Source organism: Thunnus albacares, chromosome 17 (genome assembly GCF_914725855.1).
Source record: "Thunnus albacares chromosome 17, fThuAlb1.1, whole genome shotgun sequence".
In the NCBI taxonomy this organism is placed as follows: domain Eukaryota; kingdom Metazoa; phylum Chordata; class Actinopteri; order Scombriformes; family Scombridae; genus Thunnus; species Thunnus albacares.
Genome location: NC_058122.1, coordinates 2,945,706 through 2,965,000, shown reverse-complemented (window position 1 = coordinate 2,965,000; position 19,295 = coordinate 2,945,706). Strand labels below are relative to the sequence as shown.

The following is a 19,295-nucleotide window of genomic DNA, read 5'->3' as shown; positions in this document are numbered from 1 at the left end:
GTGCGTTGGTTCGTGTGTTGGTGTTTGCGTGACAATTTCAGCAACATAACTACCCCCAACAACTGACTCCAGACCAGTGGGCTGCACACTGCAGGAATTTTATTAGAAACAGACTAAATAGAGAAGGAATTCCTCCATATCCAGGTTTGTGTCGGAGCCCAGAACCAGATCATATTACAAAGAACAGACAATAATATGAAATTATTTTATAGATAAATTAGCAATAAAAGGAATATCAAAGCAGGTTCTATTTCTTATAAATTTATCAAATCTTCCTGCCTGCACATGAGAGACGGTTGTTCCTGGTGTAGAAATGTTTTCCTTGGTATTACAGCGATACTTGACTACATGTAGAATCACTGCAGGCTTCAGTCATAATCAGAAGTACTGCTGCTCTGATTCTGACCTGCTTTAGATGTGACCATGATGTCTCTCCGCTGATTCTCTCAGTCTGCCTCCATAACCCCAAACTCATCCTCGCATTAACCTGATGTGAATGTGTGTTGTTGTGTGAGGCTGCATTCTCTTAGATTTACTGTGCCATGTGTCACAGAAAAACCCTCCACCGCTCACACACACACACACACACACACACACACACACACACACACACACACACACACACACACACACACACACATACACACACACACACACATACACATACACACACACACGTTTTTGGGTGAAGCAGCTTGCAGAGCGCAGGGCTTCTGGATTTAATGAAGCTCCGACCCTGCTAGACCTCAGAGAAGTATCACAATCATCCGCCGTCCAGTCCACAGATGGTTTATGGGATGGCTTTGTTGGGGCCGGAGCCTAAATCTGCTCAAATCCTGAGGCCTCATTGGTTGGGTCGAGCAGTGCAGGATTAGTCGGAGAGGCTGTGCTGAGACTTTGTTCACCATCATAGTTGTACTCCTTCTACACCGAGACTGCGTGCTGCTTTCACTGTCAACGCAGTTTGTTTGTTAATCCCGCTACTACTACACATGCACTCACTGAGACAACAGGAACACTTTATTCAAGCAATCCATTTCAGCATTTATAAGCAATATATAATAAGGCAATATAAGTTGTAAGAGGATAGACGATTTTTTGTGTTAATCAATGTATACTCCTCTTTTATATTTCTTCAAATAGAGTCATAACTGGTAGTTAATACATGCTTTATAACACACTGTAATCTAAGCAGATATAAAGACATTTTACAGTGTTTACTAATGTACATGTGAACAACTGTAACTCCTGCTATTATGCATTCCTAATTATATAAACATTTAATGACTGCACGATGGCATAAAGTAACAACATATTGTAGTCATATATATATTTGTCCTCAAACTTTTAATCATATTTGACTGTGATTGATTTGAACATATGTATAGACAGTTAATAAATGTTCTATAACACGCTGTAAAGCTGCATAGAACACATCATACTCTGTGTTATCAACATGTATTAACTATTTATACACCAGTTATGAATGCTTGGTATTCTGGAGTTATAAATAGTAAACACTTTGCTTTAAACTGCTTGTAGTGTGAATATAAATATTTAAAATGTTACCAAGACTGCTGTTAGAGCCACTGTTACCATTATATTACTACTCTTGCTACTGGTATTTCTTGCTTTGTTTTAGCATAATAGAAGCGGTGCTGCATTCATATCGCAACACTGAGATTGCTGGCCTCCTACATGGAAGCCAAACAGCCACTGCTGTCACCTTTCCTGCAGCCAGGGCTGGATCTGGAACTGAGGTCATGTCCTCAGGAAGGTTTAGGGGGGGGGGATTTTATTACATTCTACAATTACAACCAAAATAACCCATGGATCATTCCCTTAGCTGATTGCAGTGATACTGATATCTCGAAATATTTAGAGGGGGAAAAAAACTAAAATAAAAGAAGATAAAATACTCTGATAAAAATGTTTTTGCAACATTGAAAAAAATAACATAATTATCAAAGAAAAAACAACCGTTGCAGACTTTTTTGATAACTAACAAAACATGTCTTAGGGTTAGAGTTGCGCTGGGGGAATTTGGACTCATGACCTCAGTATTTCTGGCTACGGCCCTGCCTCCAACCACAACTATAGCTGATGTTGATCATCAAATCATTTGACTCTACATACAGTATTTGCGAATGATGCTAACTAAATACTATAATTACTAGAATAACTAATGTCACAAGCATTACTTTGGTACAATTGATTTACTAACAGTGAGACGCAACTTCTGCGTCTTTTGCATGAACAGCAACAAAAAAAAGGTAACTTTTACTACTTCTACTTCTACAACTCCAAGCACTGTTATAAGTGAGGAAATAGAGACCCTGCAGCCCTCATCAGACTCTGCGTCTATCAGTCATTTGGTGCAGAGACAAACGCAGGAACCGCAGCGGCCTTCACAAGCTCTTAATGGACGGATGACGACGCTTCTAATGAATGCAATCATCATCTGTGCGTGTGTGTGTGTGTGTGTGTTTGTGTGGCGGTTGTGGTGGTGGGTGGATGGGGGGAGAGGGGGGGTATATGGGTTTATGACAGTCTTTTGGTGTTGCAGCCAAACAGACGCCCCTCTCCTTTAAGCTTCAGTGTGCAACTGAAGAGACACATATTTTAAACACATGCTGGCTCATCCGCTCCCCCCCCCCCCCCCCCCCCCCCCCCCCCACCCCCCAACCCCAACCCCCCCCCCCCCCCCTCCTCTCTGTCTCTTTCTTTCTCTCTTCCCACAGACACCAAATTAAATCTGGAGAAGTATGAAAAGAAGAAACCGAAAGGAAGGCTGCTCGTCTTTCCTATCGCATTTACAACAGAGAGCAGCGACATCACCACCATTTCTCCCAGATAAGCTTGCATTCAAATTCAAAGTGTGCAATGCAATCAAACGAAGCATGGTTGTAATGTAAAGTCTCTTCTTTAATAGGAATTCAGCATCAGCAGTGCCATCGCACAGAGAAACAAGAGACAACACAGAAGAAAGAAGAGAGTAAAACATACAAGAAGGGACTGGAACACTTCACATGGAGGAGAGGAACAGAGTGACTGGAGTTTGGCTGCTCGTTCATAAAGCCTTTACTGTGGTCACATGGCTTAAATTTGTCTCGTTAAAAAGCGGAGGGAAAATTTTTTAAAAAAAAGAAATAAAACAAATATTTGTGGGACCCCGTTCATATCTATCAGCAGCAAAATACTCCAGAAACTTCCTTCCTCCAGTCAAACGAGTAAATACTGGGACAGGTCGCGAGGGGAGGGGAGGGGGGGTGGGAGTCATATTAAAAAGGGTCAGATGCAATAATTACAAATAAAAAATTATAATTTATGTAGAAGCGTTGCTTCATTTCAAATCGTTTCATCAGCTCTGTCCCAATACTGTAGCGGCATTTAGGCTCCATCAGCAGAGTCCAACTCATCACTGTTCACCATCAAACAAATCATCGCAGAAAAAAAAAAAAACAAAAAAAAAAACACAAAAAGACACAAAAAGCTCATCGGACTGACATCAGAACATATCATTCAGACAGTCGGCACAACAACATGGAAAACAGAATCTAAGGAACATGACAGACATAAAGAGAAATCATCTATATTACAGTAAGATGCATGTCCCGAGAAGACAAAACAATTCAGCATATTTAACTCATTCCGATAAGAAAGACGAGGTTACTCACTTTATATACAATAAATTAGAAATATTTCCTATCAAGAAACTTCTATTGATTTTTTTTTTTTAATTTTTCAGTAAGCATTCCCCTCCGACAGATTTTACACACAAAGAGCTAAACGACGAAACAACGTCTTCAAATAGACGAGTGACTTGAGGCATGCGCAAACCATGTAAACATTTTTACTCGTAAATAGATTTGATGCTGCGTATCAACAACTTGTAGCGCTTCTCTCTTTAAGACTTGAATCATACTATGCGAGAAGAAAAGGCTGCTTGTAAACCCGTTCATGTCTGCGTGTAAATTAAAAAAGAAACTAAACTCTAGGCATTGGCAATACCCGCGCGCGCGTGTGTGTGTCTGTGTGAAATATCTAGGTATGTCTGGTGCACAAGCAGCTGCAAGCCGCAAAGTCCAACCACACACACACACACACCCACACCCACACCCGCACCCACACACACACACACACACACACACACACACACACACACACACACATAAACGCTGTAAAGCCAATGTGTTGTTTACGATCCGTCCATAAAACTGCCATCGGACGCCATTTAACTACGCCAACACTTCAAATAATGCCATAGTAGCATGCCGGCCTCCTAACATGGCCTCTTCATACTTTAACACTTAGATCAATAAAATTCTGCATAAACTGAAGTCTAACCGGATAATACTGAGAGCTATTAAATGTATTGCTCAAACATCTCACACGGAAATAAATCTTAAGTGTTCTATTGAATCTCTTGATATAATAGAAGTCATAGATATTTGCAGGAAAATAAAAACCCTGTTTAGGGCTTTAAAAATTTGTCTGTAAACGTCTGGTGTTACGCTTCTTCTTCAGTCGCAGGTTTGTTTTGGGAACCGCCATTGCGCACGCCGTCCGTATTTCCTGAAATGAGAGAGAAACCCGCCTTGCATAGCAGATAATACACAAGATACTGTATGTATAAAAATAGAGCTGTTTCTTTCTTAAAATGCAACACAAGAACGACGTTGAAAAAAAAAAGATTGGAAGATTGTGACCGAGAGGTTTTTTGTTAGTGCTCCACGCATGTGCGCACTAGAATCTACTGCAAATAGTTGCTAACCTAAAAGAATTAGCAGTCATAAGTGATTTATATTGTCCAGTCTAATTAAGAAGCCTCCAGAAGCCTCTACAAGTGTCTTAATGATGTGTGTGAGTGTGTGGTGCCAAAGCATACAAGGTCAGAATTAGAGAAGAAACCACCAGCGTGTGTTCCTCTGATTAATCTACTAGAGGATGTTCATATCGAGAAAACTCGGATTCACCCGCTGCTTCAACCCTATTTCAAAGAAGGGTGGATGCGATAAAAAAATAAAAATAATAATAAATAAAAAAAAAAAACATCTGGTGCTTTCTGCAGTGTGATGCTGTGCTTCTTCTCAGATAGACTCAAGGCTCATGTGAGGCGGAGGGGACGACTATAGATAGCCGATACAGGCCGCCAGATGAGCCGCCGCCGCAGTGCATAAAGCATCCGGAGAAGAAACTGAAGGGCGGGGATCCACAATATCGACAGAAGCCTAATCGGATCCTCGGTTGCTGAGTCGGGCAACACGCCTCTCTCCCTCCTCCCTCATCGGTATCTGCTCATTACTTAGCCCGACAACCGGGAAACAAACGGCGCCCTGTTGTTTGTATCAACGCCGAATATCAGGCGCTTTCTAATCAAATTCTGCAAGCAATGAGACAAACAAAAAAAATAAGGAGAAGAAGGAAAAGAAGGATGCACACCACTGTGTGTGTGTGTGTGTGCGCAGCTCCTCGTACTTATTAATGGCCAAGTGAAACACCGGTTTCAGCACCTCCGCGCGCCTCCGGTGTCAGCGACGGAACAATAAATAACTAATAAAAGGAAGTGTAGTGCTTGAGAAAAAAGAAAAAAACCTTTCTCTCTGCCCCCTCCCTCCATCCAGATGTAGCATCACTTGGCGGTTTGCTGCTTTTCTTCCCCTTTAATTATGTTGCCTAATATCATAGCCTAATAAATAGCCTAATATGAAAATATGAAGACGTAGGACGAACAAGAGCTATCAGTTCATCAAACAAATAGTCCAATCCGCAGTTTCATATGGAGTCCGACCCATTTAAAGGAGATGAAGTCCAGGAGGGATTGTTATTGTTCTGTGAGTTTTTAACCATCGTCCTCCATGACCACAGACTCAAATGAATCCAAAGTTCCGGCCTCCTTCCATCTTACTAAACATCAGACTTCAGTGTTAATGTGGAGGCTTCCTCAGCGCCTGTTAGCGATCAATAAAGCCATTGATCAGTTGTATAGATTTGCGTGATTGGAAAGAAGCTCACGTGGTAGTGCCTGAAGGTTAAAACAAATTGAAAACAGCAGATGTGTGTGTTTGTGTGTGTGTGTGTGTGTGTGTGTGTGTGTGTGTGTGTGTGTGTGTGTGTGTGTGTGTGTGTGTGTACTTATATGTTTGCAGTTCATGGGAAGGCAATTTTGTGTTGTAGACATAAGAAATGAGGGACTTAATGTTGGATACATGGTGTGAGCGAGCGTGCGTGCATGTGCGTCTGAATATATGTGTGTGCGCACGCAAGCGCCAGTCCCGCTAGTCCTTGGGTTGGTCCTTGCTCTGTTTCTTCATTTTCATCCTCCGGTTTTGGAACCAGATCTTCACCTGCCGCTCTGTCAGGTTCAGCGCGCGCGCCACCTCATGCCGCCGGTCCCGCGTGAGGTACATGTTGAACAGGAACTCCTTCTCCAGCTCTAGCGTCTGGTATTTGGTGTATGGACACCGCTTCTTCCGGGATGAGCGCGCATGCAGCCAGTTGGCCGAGGGGTCATCTGGAGGAAGAGAAAAAAAAACAAGCAAAGGAAGACGATTAATTAGATAAATGCTCGCATACTATTTCCTATTCTCTGTAACATTCAAATAATAATAAACAAAAAACCCTGCAAAACATCATCTAAACGCCAAAGTCTCCCCGTGCGTAAAAGTTGCATAAACCCTTTGTTCGAAAACACCTGACTCTGCAATTGACACTTTAGTGCGTAAACTGGGTTTATGGTGTCAACAGGGGCGCATTTTTGACACAAGTAGATCCATGGTTGTTTTATTTGACACCACGTGGAAGACAGACACCCTGCAGCTTCCATCCACGAGGAAGAAAATGAACAGATCACCTCAACATGCAGATTAAACACGCGGAGTAACATGAAAAAAAATGGATAAAACACAGTGTGGCCCCGAGAATGCTTAATGACCTGTATATTTTAATATTTAACTCATCATATGAGTTTAGAACTTGATTCGATGCGTACTAAACGGAACCAGCTTTAAGAACCGATTCGGACCTGGCAAAAATACACCAGTTTAATTCCCAATTGAAGCAACCGTCTAATAAGAAAAGCAATGACTCAATTTAAAGTGGCCAGTAACTGACGGCCAGAGTTAATTACATACCGTATATTCATCTATAGTAATGGAAGGCAGGGAGATATCTGACTTCTTTCAGGCGGTTTCTGTTCGAAGGTGACCTTCAGTGAATAAATAGACGATGATAATCCTGAAGGTAATATTAGCAATATATGAATGATAACAGAATTTAAGCAAGGTCATTCAGAGGTTCGGTTGTACGGTACTGTGTGTGTGTGTGTGTGTGTGTGTGTGTGTGTGTGTGTGTGTGTGTGTGTGTGTGTGTGTGTGTGTGTGTGTGTTTGTAACCAAAAAACGGGAGCAGAAAATTGTCCCTTCGTGATGACAGCAAACAAATAGAAACACATCAGGGAAGATGTTTTACAGGCCTAATACTGCTTTTTTTGCGTGATGATCACATTGCAGCTAAACACGCTGTCACTGCGTCACTTGTGATTGCTCCAAAATTAATAAGCAGCGGGAAATTTATGGCCCTGATGGGATTAGAGGAGAAAATATTTCTTGTGTTGTGTGCACCCTTCGTCTTTCATTAAGCTTACAGAGATTCAATATGTTTTCTTTTTTAGACATTTCACACAATAGAATGGACTGGACTCGTTTGGACATGTTCTAGTGAGCAGCACAACGCGTTTTCTCTTAAATAAATACAGGGATTAACTAATAAATAGGCAGATGCTCTTTATACCAATAGTTGTTTTTTTGCAAAGCTATGCAGACAACACCATTAAGAAACTTAAAGTGATAGACTGAAGGATTTCTGATGACATCCAGCTCGTCACATCAGAACTGCCACAAGTAGCAAGGCGCTTGAGAAACAAAAAGAAGAAAAAAAAGAAACCTTTTCTCTCATTGTGGAAACTTGTGTTGAAAGTAGTAAATAACAACGTTGTAATACATAAATATAGATACTCTTAAATTGGATGTTCTTTATTTTCAAGAAAATTCTGAATTATCGTCTTGATATTGTTTTCATCTCTGTCTCTTATTTTCTTTTCACATTGGTCTTGTTTGCCAGGCCACCCAAACTTCTCCCTCCCCTCCCCTCTCCGCCACACCACCCACTCCGCTTTATGGCTTTCAGACCGATGTAATTAGCAGAGACTTCTTGTTTGGGACGCATGGGTCTGGTTTAGGGCTGAGAGCTATCTGCTTTTCGCCTCTGCAAAGCACCGAGGCATCTCAACTATGAAGCAGCTTGCTGGGACTCTCACGGCACTAAGGCTCCTCTAAAGGACAACACCATGAAACAGAAAAGGCCCTTTGCTCATTTTGACCGTTTCCATCACTTTAACACTGTGTTTAATTTAGCTAGGTATCTACAATCTCAATATATCGAGTGAAACAAATCACAAATATCAGAAGATGAATATAAAGACAACTATAAAACACATTCTGTGAGAGGCAGCGCTGCTTCTGCTTCAATTCTGCTTTTACTCCTCTAAATAAAACCTTTAACCAAGAGCAATCATTCCCTGTGGTTACGCAAAGCTCTGCCTCCTGTCAATCACAACTCAGTCAAGCCGACAAACAGACTCTTTCACAGGCTCTCTATAGTCTGTGACATGGAAAAAGAAATGAAATTCACATAGATAAAGCTTTGATTTGCTGCCTTCCAATTGGAAGTGGCTCTACTTTGAATGTGTTTACTTCTCATTAGTTAATATAACCAGCTAGGACAAGTGAAAAAATGTATTATAAAACCTTAAAGACTATCTACAATGATGTAAAGCAGTGAGGACTATCGTGCAAAGCAGAAACCAAGAGCCCACTGGTGTTATTGCCTTTAAAGATGCTGTTGACTTCTTTGCATTTTATCAATGACACCACCTCAGTCAGCTGTGCAGTTCCAAGCCAAATGTGACTCCAAAAGGGGATTCCACTCTGAATTTATAGTCTTTAAAGAAGTTGGTTTATGTAGAGTCATTGTCTGCTTTTGTTAAAGCCTTCCAAAGGCGATGGAAGTCAGGCTGAAAGAAACACAGTGCGCAGGCAGTCTAACCATTAGGGTGAATTTTGGAATATAAGCTCCATCTAAATCAGTTAGGGCAACCCTAGAGCCAAAAAGCTTCTCCTTGTTGCAGTCTAATCGCAAAGAAACTAGATTTATCGCCGCATGCACAGCCAGGAGCAGATCAGGTCTGCAGGGCAAGGGGTTATAAAGGAGATTTTCTGTTCAAATGTGAAACGCAAACCACAGTCTTCCCTCCTTAAATGGCAGAAGGGATGATCTTATCACTCACATGTCATGGGCTTCAGCGCCTTTTGACGCCAAGCAGGGAGAATTAGAATATGTGTTTCCTTCCCTGAGGACCCAGTCTTTTTCCAAAACGAATGTTGCCAGTTTGGGTGGAGGCTCTGTCTGTCTTCAATTTCACTGGTAATATTTTACTGCTGTGACAATCATACTTGCTATGATGCCAACCCAATTCACAAAACTGCAAATGACATCCATAGCAATTCATTTTTTTTTTTCTCCACTTTGTGGACAAAGAACTGTTTTTGTGTGGCAACATGAGCAGAAAACTGTATTAGCTTTATGTTTGATCGGATTATCCTCTATATTATAATGGCTTACATGCATGTGTGCCGCTTTTATTCTTCATGGAAGCCCATAAGTCAAAATTTTGTCCTAAAAGTCACATTTCAACATTTCAAGTGAAATTATGAGATAGTAAGTCATAATGTTGAGATAGTAAGGGAATTGGGATTTGTTTTACATTTGATTCAGTATCTCATAATTAGGGCTTGTCATGTGTATTTTTATTTTAGTCATTTAAAACATTTCATCTACTATTTTTGCTTTCTCTGGCAGGGCTTCTTTAATTCCTGCCAGCCTAAACAAGCAAGAGTTGGACACAATGAATCAATACAGAAAATCTAAATCTAAGTCCTTAGTTTATATTGTAGTTTTTTTGTTGCTTTTTATTCTTTCCTGTTTTGTCAGTGACAGAGAGCAAATATTAAGCAACCTGTTTGGAATCCATGTTCTCAAAACAGAAACAGACCTCAAACCTGAACAGTTCCTCATCAGTGAATCAGCTTCGTTAGTGGTTCATGTCTGTCTACCATCTGTCTTCCAGGTTTGATTTTCTGACAAAAAGCAGCACGTCTACGTAAATGAACATGTGAGCACGACATGATCGCTATGAGAGAAGATCAGATTCATCGCCAAGATCTAATCAACTGCTCAATGAGCTATCTGCTCACCAAATTCCAACTGACACAGCAATCCAGTTCCAGAAATTAAGGAGAAAATTCCACATACAGTTATCACCAGATAACTGCCTCTTTGTTTGCAATTTTTTATAGAAGAGAGAGCTCTGAACAAAACAAGAAGTCTCATCTGAAATAATGGGAAAAGATAATTAAGGACATAATCATAATTTGTACAAAAAGATAAACATTTCCTGTTTAAAACATACAAAAATATCCAGACTGTATGAGCTCAATTAGAGTGGTTTCTAAATGTGAGCAACCCCATGATGAAAGCAGCACCACCCAGAAAAATTTAATAATGTGACCATTTTTTGTTTTGTTTTGGTTTGGTTTGTTTTTTTGTTTGTTTGTTTTGTTGTTGTTGTTGTTGTTGTTGTTGTTGTTGTTTTGTACTTTTGTAATGTTTCATAAAAGTAGAACCATGACTTTTTATCTGGTACTTTTTGCAGAATATGTACAGTACATAGTGGACGTAATGGCTGAGAGTGAGTCAAGGCATCTGAATTCTTTGACAGAGCATTTCTTGTTGGTTTTGCTGGTATAAACTCAACATATTAGATACAGACACAAGACTGCAGGGCCAAGATGGCTTCCAATGATGTATGCTGCATCAGCCAGCCTCTGTCCCTGTGTTGATCTGACAGAAAATAGCTCCTCCCTGTCTAATTCCCATAAGCCGAGTTAGTTAGCGGCTATCATCAGTAAATACGTCCTTAATACCCTCTGGAATCAATTTCCTCCAACATGGCCAGCATGTAGGGGATCGATTTCATCTCAGAGCAAAATAATGCCTGGTAAAGAGGTGAGGAGAGGATGGAGGGTAGGGTGGGGTGGGGGTGTACGGTGCTTTTGTCACACGGTAAAGTGGGTGCTTTGCATTCCCCGAGTGTATAATCACCTCCAAGACCATTCATTACCCTCCGAGCTGTGCCGCGACCATGGCTGTCACCCAGGATGACGGACCGGTTGAGGGGGGAGCGTTAGGGGTGGTGGAAGAGGGCCATGAGTTGTGGTGGACAGCGTAGATAGCTCTGTCTTTTTCTCCAAGGGGTGAGAAAACAGTAAGGATGACAACAGAAATAGAGAATATATCTGCTTGTATAGTCTTAACTTTAAGTTCTATCTCTAGGCTACTACGTCTATGTGGTTGCAGAAGCAATGTCTAGCGTGGATGTGACATGGACAGACACATAGATGAAAATAGTGATATTCCCATAAAGCTGTCTGCTGTAGCCTATGGCCCTGCAGCATGATGTGTTAAATTGTTGGCCAATGTGAGCCTTTGTCTTTGTGTGTATGGGTGTGTGTCCACAGTGATGAATGCTGCTTGCATGGAAACAGTGACCGAATCGCCTAAGACTAATATCACATGCTGTCTCTTTCTCTCTCTTGCTACCTCCCCTTGCAATTTCACCCTAATAGTTCCAGAAATTGACCCCACATATATCCCAAAGGCACATTATTACGTTTCCCGAAGTCGTATTATATCTCCCCCCCCCGACACCACCCCCACCCACGCCAACCCTTACACCCCATCTCACCCAGCCACCAACAGCAACACGCCAATTAATGGGGTTGTTCACCCAGCGTTATAACTTAATAAACTTCGGGGGTAATAACTTTCTCTCGCTCTGCCCGGCAGCAGCAGTGGCAGCAGCAGCAGCAGCAGCACAAAGGCTGAAGTGTAATCTTGTAGTTTATTCTGGATGGCCGCCCAGCACCAGTAACACAAAGAGAATCTGTAGCTGGATGCTGGATTTAACTGGATGTGATGTTTTGAAAGGTAGGCTTCCACTGATGTTATTCACAGAGCAGCTATTTTGAATACCTGGGGAGGTAAAAATCTGGCCCAGATATGTCCTGCTGTTACATGCCAAGATACAGTACATCATGCAGACTACTGAAAAGTGCGTCAGACTGGTTTATGAGACTCCAGGTGAACAGTTCACTATATTTGACCCCTTATCTCCTGTTGCCACATCCTGCTTTCAAACCAAGCTACTGATCTCAGAATTTCATCTTCACAATGCCCTCATTTAATCGAATTTACAAGTTTTTAAGTGGAAGGCTTTTGATTTTGAGTGTTGAGGATAAACATTGCATTCTGTCAGGAATGTTTTGCTTTCTGGCAACACATTAGAGGTACCAACTTGTTTGCTTTCAGAACTCCTCAAACACCGACTAACTGTCCAAAATTCCGTCTTATTATCAAACAGTGGTGAGGACTTCCAAGAATTCTGCCATACTGTAATGTTCAGCACGCTAACAGCGCATAAAGTCCAAGCAGGAATTTGGCCACTGTTGAAAAGGCACTGTCAGGACTCTCGTGTGAACACGTCTAATGGAGACAAAATATGACTTTGAGACAATATAAAGCCCAGTGTGGCAGCATATTATGACATTCATGGGTGGCAGAGTATGTAAGTATGTCCATGGTGACCAAGGCAACAAAGATGCATCTAAAATTTTCAGGACACCAGAGCCTGTCCTCCCAAGAAAAATGACACTATAGGACATAAATTCAGTCACCAAAAATGACCTATAGTTACGTTTGAGTGACAGACGCCATCTAGCGGCCGTAGTAATTATGACCTGGGGGAGTGATGCAGTTCAGATGACATCAGCTTCCTTACGAGGAGAACATGGGTTGGGCGGATAGCTAGATAGTTAGCTAGATGGCAAAAGGCAGCAAAAGCTGCAGGAGTCCACTGTTCTCTTCCCGTTTCCAACCGCGAGTGTCATGTTTTCAACTGCAAGTTGGGAAATTTTTTAAAAAAACGTAACATGGTGTTTACTGTCGCAATGACAACGACAGTCGCCACTTTTAACCAAGTGATCATTTTAACCCAAAACCATGATCTTTTCATAACCCTAACCAAGTGGGGGGGGTTTTTTGCCTAAACCTAGCCAGACCTTATGCCACAGCATTGTCACACCATAAAACATAATCATTTTTTAACAGTAATTTGTAACCGTTTTGGAAAGCGGCATATTACTGTCCTTTTTTGTAAAGCAGTGTGTTGCACTCCAATGGGTCATTCTAGAGTGTAGGTACAAATGACCCATGTGGTCATGTAATTTGGAGGACTTGTTGAAAGTTATTGTTACACTAGTGTTGTTTTCTGTTCTCAATCTTCATTTACATTGTCATGCATTGAAATCACAGATTTCCACATGGCTGACACCACAGTAACTTTGTACGTGTGTTAAAAGGAAGAGCTGTAATTTGTAGCCTATAATACATTTAACTCAAAATGATTCAAATGTGGACACAAGGAGGCTGTTTTTCTGACTTTAAACTGAGCAAAACCAAGACTAAAACCCTACTGAAACCTCAACCAAGTAAATCTTATTTCAGCATTTTGGGAAACATCCGTTTTCCTTTTCTTGCTGAGTGTTAGATACCACAAGTGTTACTCGGTTTTTTTTTGGAAGTGTTAAGGTATATTGAAACAAACCAGATATAATGTGTTAATTAGTAAGCTTTAGGGGTATTACAATCATGCAATGAAATTATTGAATAAAAGGCCAGTAAAATCACACCACTGTCACATCCTGGGAGCCCTTAACATGCTAAGTTTTGACAACTACACTGAATTTGCAGATGCCAATCTTGTCCGCAAGTATTTACATGTCTTGGCTGGCTAGGCTGTCTGCGACATGGTGCAACCATTACAAGCCTTTGGATTGTCCACTAGGAATACCACTGCAGGGAACTGTGAAGCATTGAACCGGAATACCTCTTTGGCCGGACGTCCTTTTCTATAAAGGACACATGGAAATGTGCTGCCAACTGAACTCAAAACAGACCAAAATTGTCACATTTTCAAATTTTGGGGGGTATATATGTATCTATATATCAATGTACATATATACATATATACATATATACATACATATATATATATGTGTGTGTATGTGTGTGTCTGTATGTGTATATATGTGTCTGCCGGCAAGTCGTACTGCTGTTCCTATAAGGTCAACAAAAAGTACTCTGTTGTCTGTGACCATGTTTTATGTCTGTTATTTTAAAGGCCCTTCTAGGGACAGGCATTAGAAATCAGCAGTAATTATAAATGCTGTGATGCACTGTATTGGATAATTACTGTGCAATTCTCTATGTATACTGTATCTGTCCCCAACAAATAAATAAACATGAAATAAATTAGCTAAGCTAACCAGCTTCTGGCAATAGCTACATATTTACTACACAAAGATGAGAGTGCTATCAATCCTCTCATTTAACTCTAAGCAAGAAAGCTAATAAGTGTATTTCTTAAAATGTCAAACTATTCCTTTAACCAGGACAAAAGAGCTACAGGCAGCTGTGAGGACAAGTTCATGACAATAGATATTAGACTACACATTTGTAGATATGTGATGGAAAATATGGCTGCCATTTGTAATATCAAAAGCAAATTGTTTGGAAAAAAAAGTACAATTCTGCCAACCTATCCTAACACTGCAGGGAAGCACCAACTGCCAATGCCAATCAGCTACAACCTTTGTAATGAATCACAATGTGCTGATAAGTCCAAACAATACTCATATACACACAGGAAAGAAGTTGAATCTGCTTATACTAGCCAGGGGTTGCATTAATCAACTCATCATTTAACATTTACATTGCTTGCTTATTTGGTAACCATTCAGTTTAGCCTGCAAAGAGAAATACGTAGATTTTTGCATCAACAGAGTTCAAAATGGCTGCCATGTGAACAATAGAGTCAGCCTTCACTTGCTGGATGGTGCAACTCCCACTACCTGCCACACTGACCCACTGGAATACAGACACATAAAAAAAAAAACAATCCACAAGAGAAACTGCTGATGCTCTGAAACAGCTTAGAGAGAAACTTTTTTTTCCCCTTTTATTATTGAGACGATTCTCAGTTTTGCCCATTTGAACACTGAATCCATTACAGACTGGCCTTCACCACCACCGAGCCAGACTGGGACACACAGCGGAAAGTCTAATAATTCAGACTGGAGGCTGCTGGGCTCCATCCAGCCCTTAACCAGCCCTCTGCTCTGATGGATAGCATGCTCAGATGCTGTAATAAGGTGCCTGAGTGTGCATCCAAGCATGTGTGTGTGTGTGTGTGTGTGTGTGTGTGTGTGTGTGTGTGTGTGTGTGTGTGTGTGTGTGTGAGAGAGAGAGAGAGAGAGAGAGAGAGAGAGAGAGAGAGAGAGAGAGAGAGAGAAGTGTGTGTGAAAGTGCCAGTGCAGTAATAAACTGTGTGTATGTGAGTGTGTGCGGTATTTGTAATTTGTATTTCTTCTTGTGAAAAGGCTGATGCGGGGGTGGAGGCCTCCCTCCATCTCTCCCTCTGTCTCAAGCACACGCGCGCGCACACACAACGCACGTACACAGATCTGACTGTCACGCGCTCAGACGGATGGCTCAGACTCTTGTGGCAGAAATAAGATTTATCCGGCGGGATTAGAGGAAGGAGAAAAAAAAAAAAGAATCCGTTCATATCCAGGCTCGGTTTAGAAAAATGCATAAAAAATAAAATAGAATGAATCTCTTTCCAGGGAGCATTTCTCTGTCCCACCCAAAATAAGTCAAAAATGAAAAGAGCGGCAGACTGCTAAAAGTGAGCCAACCCCGCCAGCAAATGATGGATTAAATGTTGTTGTTAGTGCGAGTGATGATAGAAAAACAGAACAAACCCATGTTATACTGGTCAAACCCTCGACGGCTTTATATCAAGATGATTGCGATTTCATGACAATATTATTATTATTACAGAGAGCAGAAGAATAAAATAGTAACTCACAAGCGACAGTATGACCGGCAGGCTGCAGACTATAATAACATGAAAACAGTTGTGTCTGGTGTAAAAACAAATTACTTATTAAAGATTTTTTTTAAGAAGCAGCTAGCTGAAAGTATGCATTTTATAAGCGATGAGGTTGCAGTGCGTTTTGTTGAATTTATATAATGGATGTTAATTTGTAAAAAAATCTGAAAATAATCATAATAAACGCTAAAAGTTCGCCACACTTCCCCCAGCTTTAAAAACGCTGGTATCCAGTGTCCTAAATATAAACTCACAAAATAATATCTTTTAGGTGATTCATATAATGTGTAATGTTGGCAAAAAGATGCCGAAATGGAAAGACATAGTTTAATTATTTTGTTTTCCACGCATCTTCTCGCTTGTCCACACTAAAACACCATCAGAAGCCTCTGCGTGATTTATCATCTTCTGTAGATTTGTACATGCTTTTAGAGTCCGGAGAGCTCGTCCTCAGATGTGAGCGGCGCTGAGTCCCGTACAGCAGAGTTAGTCCATGCTGCAGGCTGAGTTATGAGGCCTTTGGTCTATTGAGAACTAATCTAGCCTGCTCTGCGGCTCCGAGCCGCCGGGCCAATGATGGACGGCCTCGCTCCTTTTTATGATTTTTATGATTTTTAGAGGAAGACGTGCCTACAGAGGATATGTTCAGCTGATGATCAGGAGAGATTGTTGAGGGTTGGAGGACGGAAACAATAAACTGGTTTATCCTTGTTCTTATGTTTACAACTACAGAAGAGTGAGGATATTTCAACAGAAATAAGACAATAGAGCCTCACTCCCCTCGAGAAATACGAACATGTCTCTACGGGAGATGATGAAACGTTGTTGGCTGCAGAATTCATGTAAAAGCAACGCAGAAAACAATGTCTGACTGGCCTCCCAGAAGCGTAACTACACGACACAGCAGGCTATACAGCGACACCTTATTATATGACTGCTTACTATCGCTTATAATCCAACATGTCCAATAAAGCTCTGCAGCTCGATTTCTCCACACTGGAGATCTGTATTAACTGGTGATTAGAGCATACAAACTCTACACAGTGCAGTAGAATAAGGAGCCTACAGGTCTATACACAGGGCATCTTCTGTAAATACAGAATCCAGCTCTAGAGAGATTTTCACAGTTTGGACCGGGCGACCAGGCGGCCTTGTTACATTCTGACTGACATGAGGAGCGTTAAAACGCAGTGGAGCGCAGACACAAGGCTATGTGTGAAAGTGAGGGTGTGTGTGAGAGAGAGAAAAAGAGAGAGTGAGAGCCCCAAGACCTATAATATACCTGCAGTAAAAAAGACAAATCTGAAGCACCGACCACAGACAGAACTGCGCATGCCCTGGCAATCATTAAGAAATCCAAAGAGGTTACCCAAACTCTGAAACGTTCTCTAAATACTGCCACACTGATATATATATATATATATATATATTTGAGGTAAAAGCAGCAGATTAGAAAAGGTGAAAAACCTGACTAGGAGTTTCTTGTTTTTTCATATTTTAGTTCTGCTCCTTCCGAGTTACTGTAACTTTACAGGTTTTCACAAGTCACTGTAATATATTCATAGAAGGATTTATTCATACACACGACTTTATTTATACTAATTTAGTTGGGCTTTTGCCAGGTAATCCAAACTAACCACCATGAGAACTTTCACTTCGCTTACTTTCAAACTGTCACATGGAGATACAATAACAGCATCACCTTAATACAAAGAAATCTAATACAATAGCTCTTTGTGACGATGTCATGCTTACATGGCTGTGACAGGTGTTGATATTTTGTTAATTTAATTTTTAAGTAAAAGACTGATTCTATGTGTATTATTGAATGGATTAAATGATATTCTAAGTTGTTCATGCTAGTGCGTCCACCCCTTGCTATTTGAAGTCTTGTGTCACATTAGAAAACTGGGGGAAACTTTATACACAGCGGGACGGCTCAAGGTGAAGTCATGGTTATTTATCATTTTTCTATGTACCGTTCCTACAGGATCAGTATGTAACACAAGGATGAGACGAGCTAAATATCACAGTAAACTTAGAGAGCAGGAGGTGGGGGCACTTTGGCTCCCCGGCTCTTTGTTCTTGTTTTATGGCGGCATTAAAAGCATTTACAATCTCTCTCTCTCCGCTCTCTCGCTCCCTCTCCCGCGCGCTATTTCCTGTTTTAATAACTTACTTTGATCCAGGCCGTCTTTGTCTTCACTCCCTTCACAAATGTCCTTACTTTCTTCGAAACCTGCGCCCGGGATGGCGGCTGGGTGGAGGCTTAGCTCGCGCGCCGCCGTGGACGTCGACTCCAAGATATACGTGGTGGTCTCGTGTTGGTGCTGTCCGCCGATTTTGGGTGGGATCTCCCCTCCGAGATGACCGAGCTGCGGCTCCAGCTTGACCTGCCCCGTCTGGCCCTGCCCCGGGACAGATTCGGAGCCGCGCGGCGCGCAGTCCAGCCATGAGCGGAGGTACCTTGTGTCCGCGGCGGGCACGTGCTGAGCTGGGATGTACGGGTGGTAGACAGTAGGGAGGCCGCTGGCACCGTGGTGCGGACTGAATGGACTCCAGGACGACGAGAAGACTGGAGGCTTCGGCTGGAAGCTGCAAGATGGGTATGAATCAGGATGGGGATGCTCCGCGTGCGCTGCGCCGCCGGGCTGCCTTCCACTCGCTGCAGCGGCGGAGCTCGAGCTGGAATACTGGACGCTGGGAAAGCGAGCCGGGGTGGAGAGTTCATCGCTGTCGTGACTTATGATGGAGTCCACGTAATAGTTGCTCAAAGTCCCAGAAATGGACATTCTCGGACATTATCTGCGAAACGCCGCGAGTTCACTAAATGGAGAAGAAGAAGAGAGACATTACGAGATTTTTCTCTCTTTCCCTCTCTCTCTCTTTCTCTCTTCTGTCCTTTACTAGCTTGCCCCCTCCCTTCCTCTCTCTCTCTCTCTCTCTCTCGCTCTCTCTCTCTCTCACACACACACACACACTCTCTCTCTCTCTCTCTCTCTCTCTCTCTCTCACTCTCTCTCTCTCTCTCTCTGCACTAGCCCCCTTCCTTCCAAACAACTAGCTCACTATAGCGAAACAAAGTGTGACAGCTTCGCACAGTGCGCGGGGGTTTGTAGAGTATGTGCGCGAGGCGCAAACTGATTGGCCGGACTTTTTCTTCCAG

The 19,295-nt window shown here is 41.9% G+C and overlaps 1 protein-coding gene across 1 annotated transcript; it reads right to left on the bottom strand.

Annotated features, from left to right (window-relative positions):
- Window positions 1–2,907: 2,907 nt before the first annotated feature.
- hoxb9a (homeobox B9a) lies at window positions 2,908–18,999 on the bottom strand. The gene is made up of 2 exons (XM_044332636.1): window positions 18,309–18,999; window positions 2,908–6,514 (listed from the first exon to the last, which is right to left on the bottom strand). The coding sequence occupies exons 1-2, from the start codon at window positions 18,919–18,921 to the stop codon at window positions 6,279–6,281; spliced, it is 849 nt and encodes a 282-aa protein (XP_044188571.1). The 5' UTR covers window positions 18,922–18,999; the 3' UTR covers window positions 2,908–6,278.
- Window positions 19,000–19,295: the final 296 nt, after the last annotated feature.

What these genes read in the sequence shown, in the direction of transcription:
- hoxb9a (XM_044332636.1), bottom strand. Translation starts at nt 18,921, where the DNA reads ATGTCCATTTCTGGGACTTTGAGCAACTATTACGTGGACTCCATCATA. An exon ending in CAAAGACGGCCTGGATCAAA is followed by an intron (nt 6,515 to 18,308) that starts GTAAGTTATTAA and finishes CTCTTCCTCCAG; the next exon opens with ATGACCCCTCGGCCAACTGG.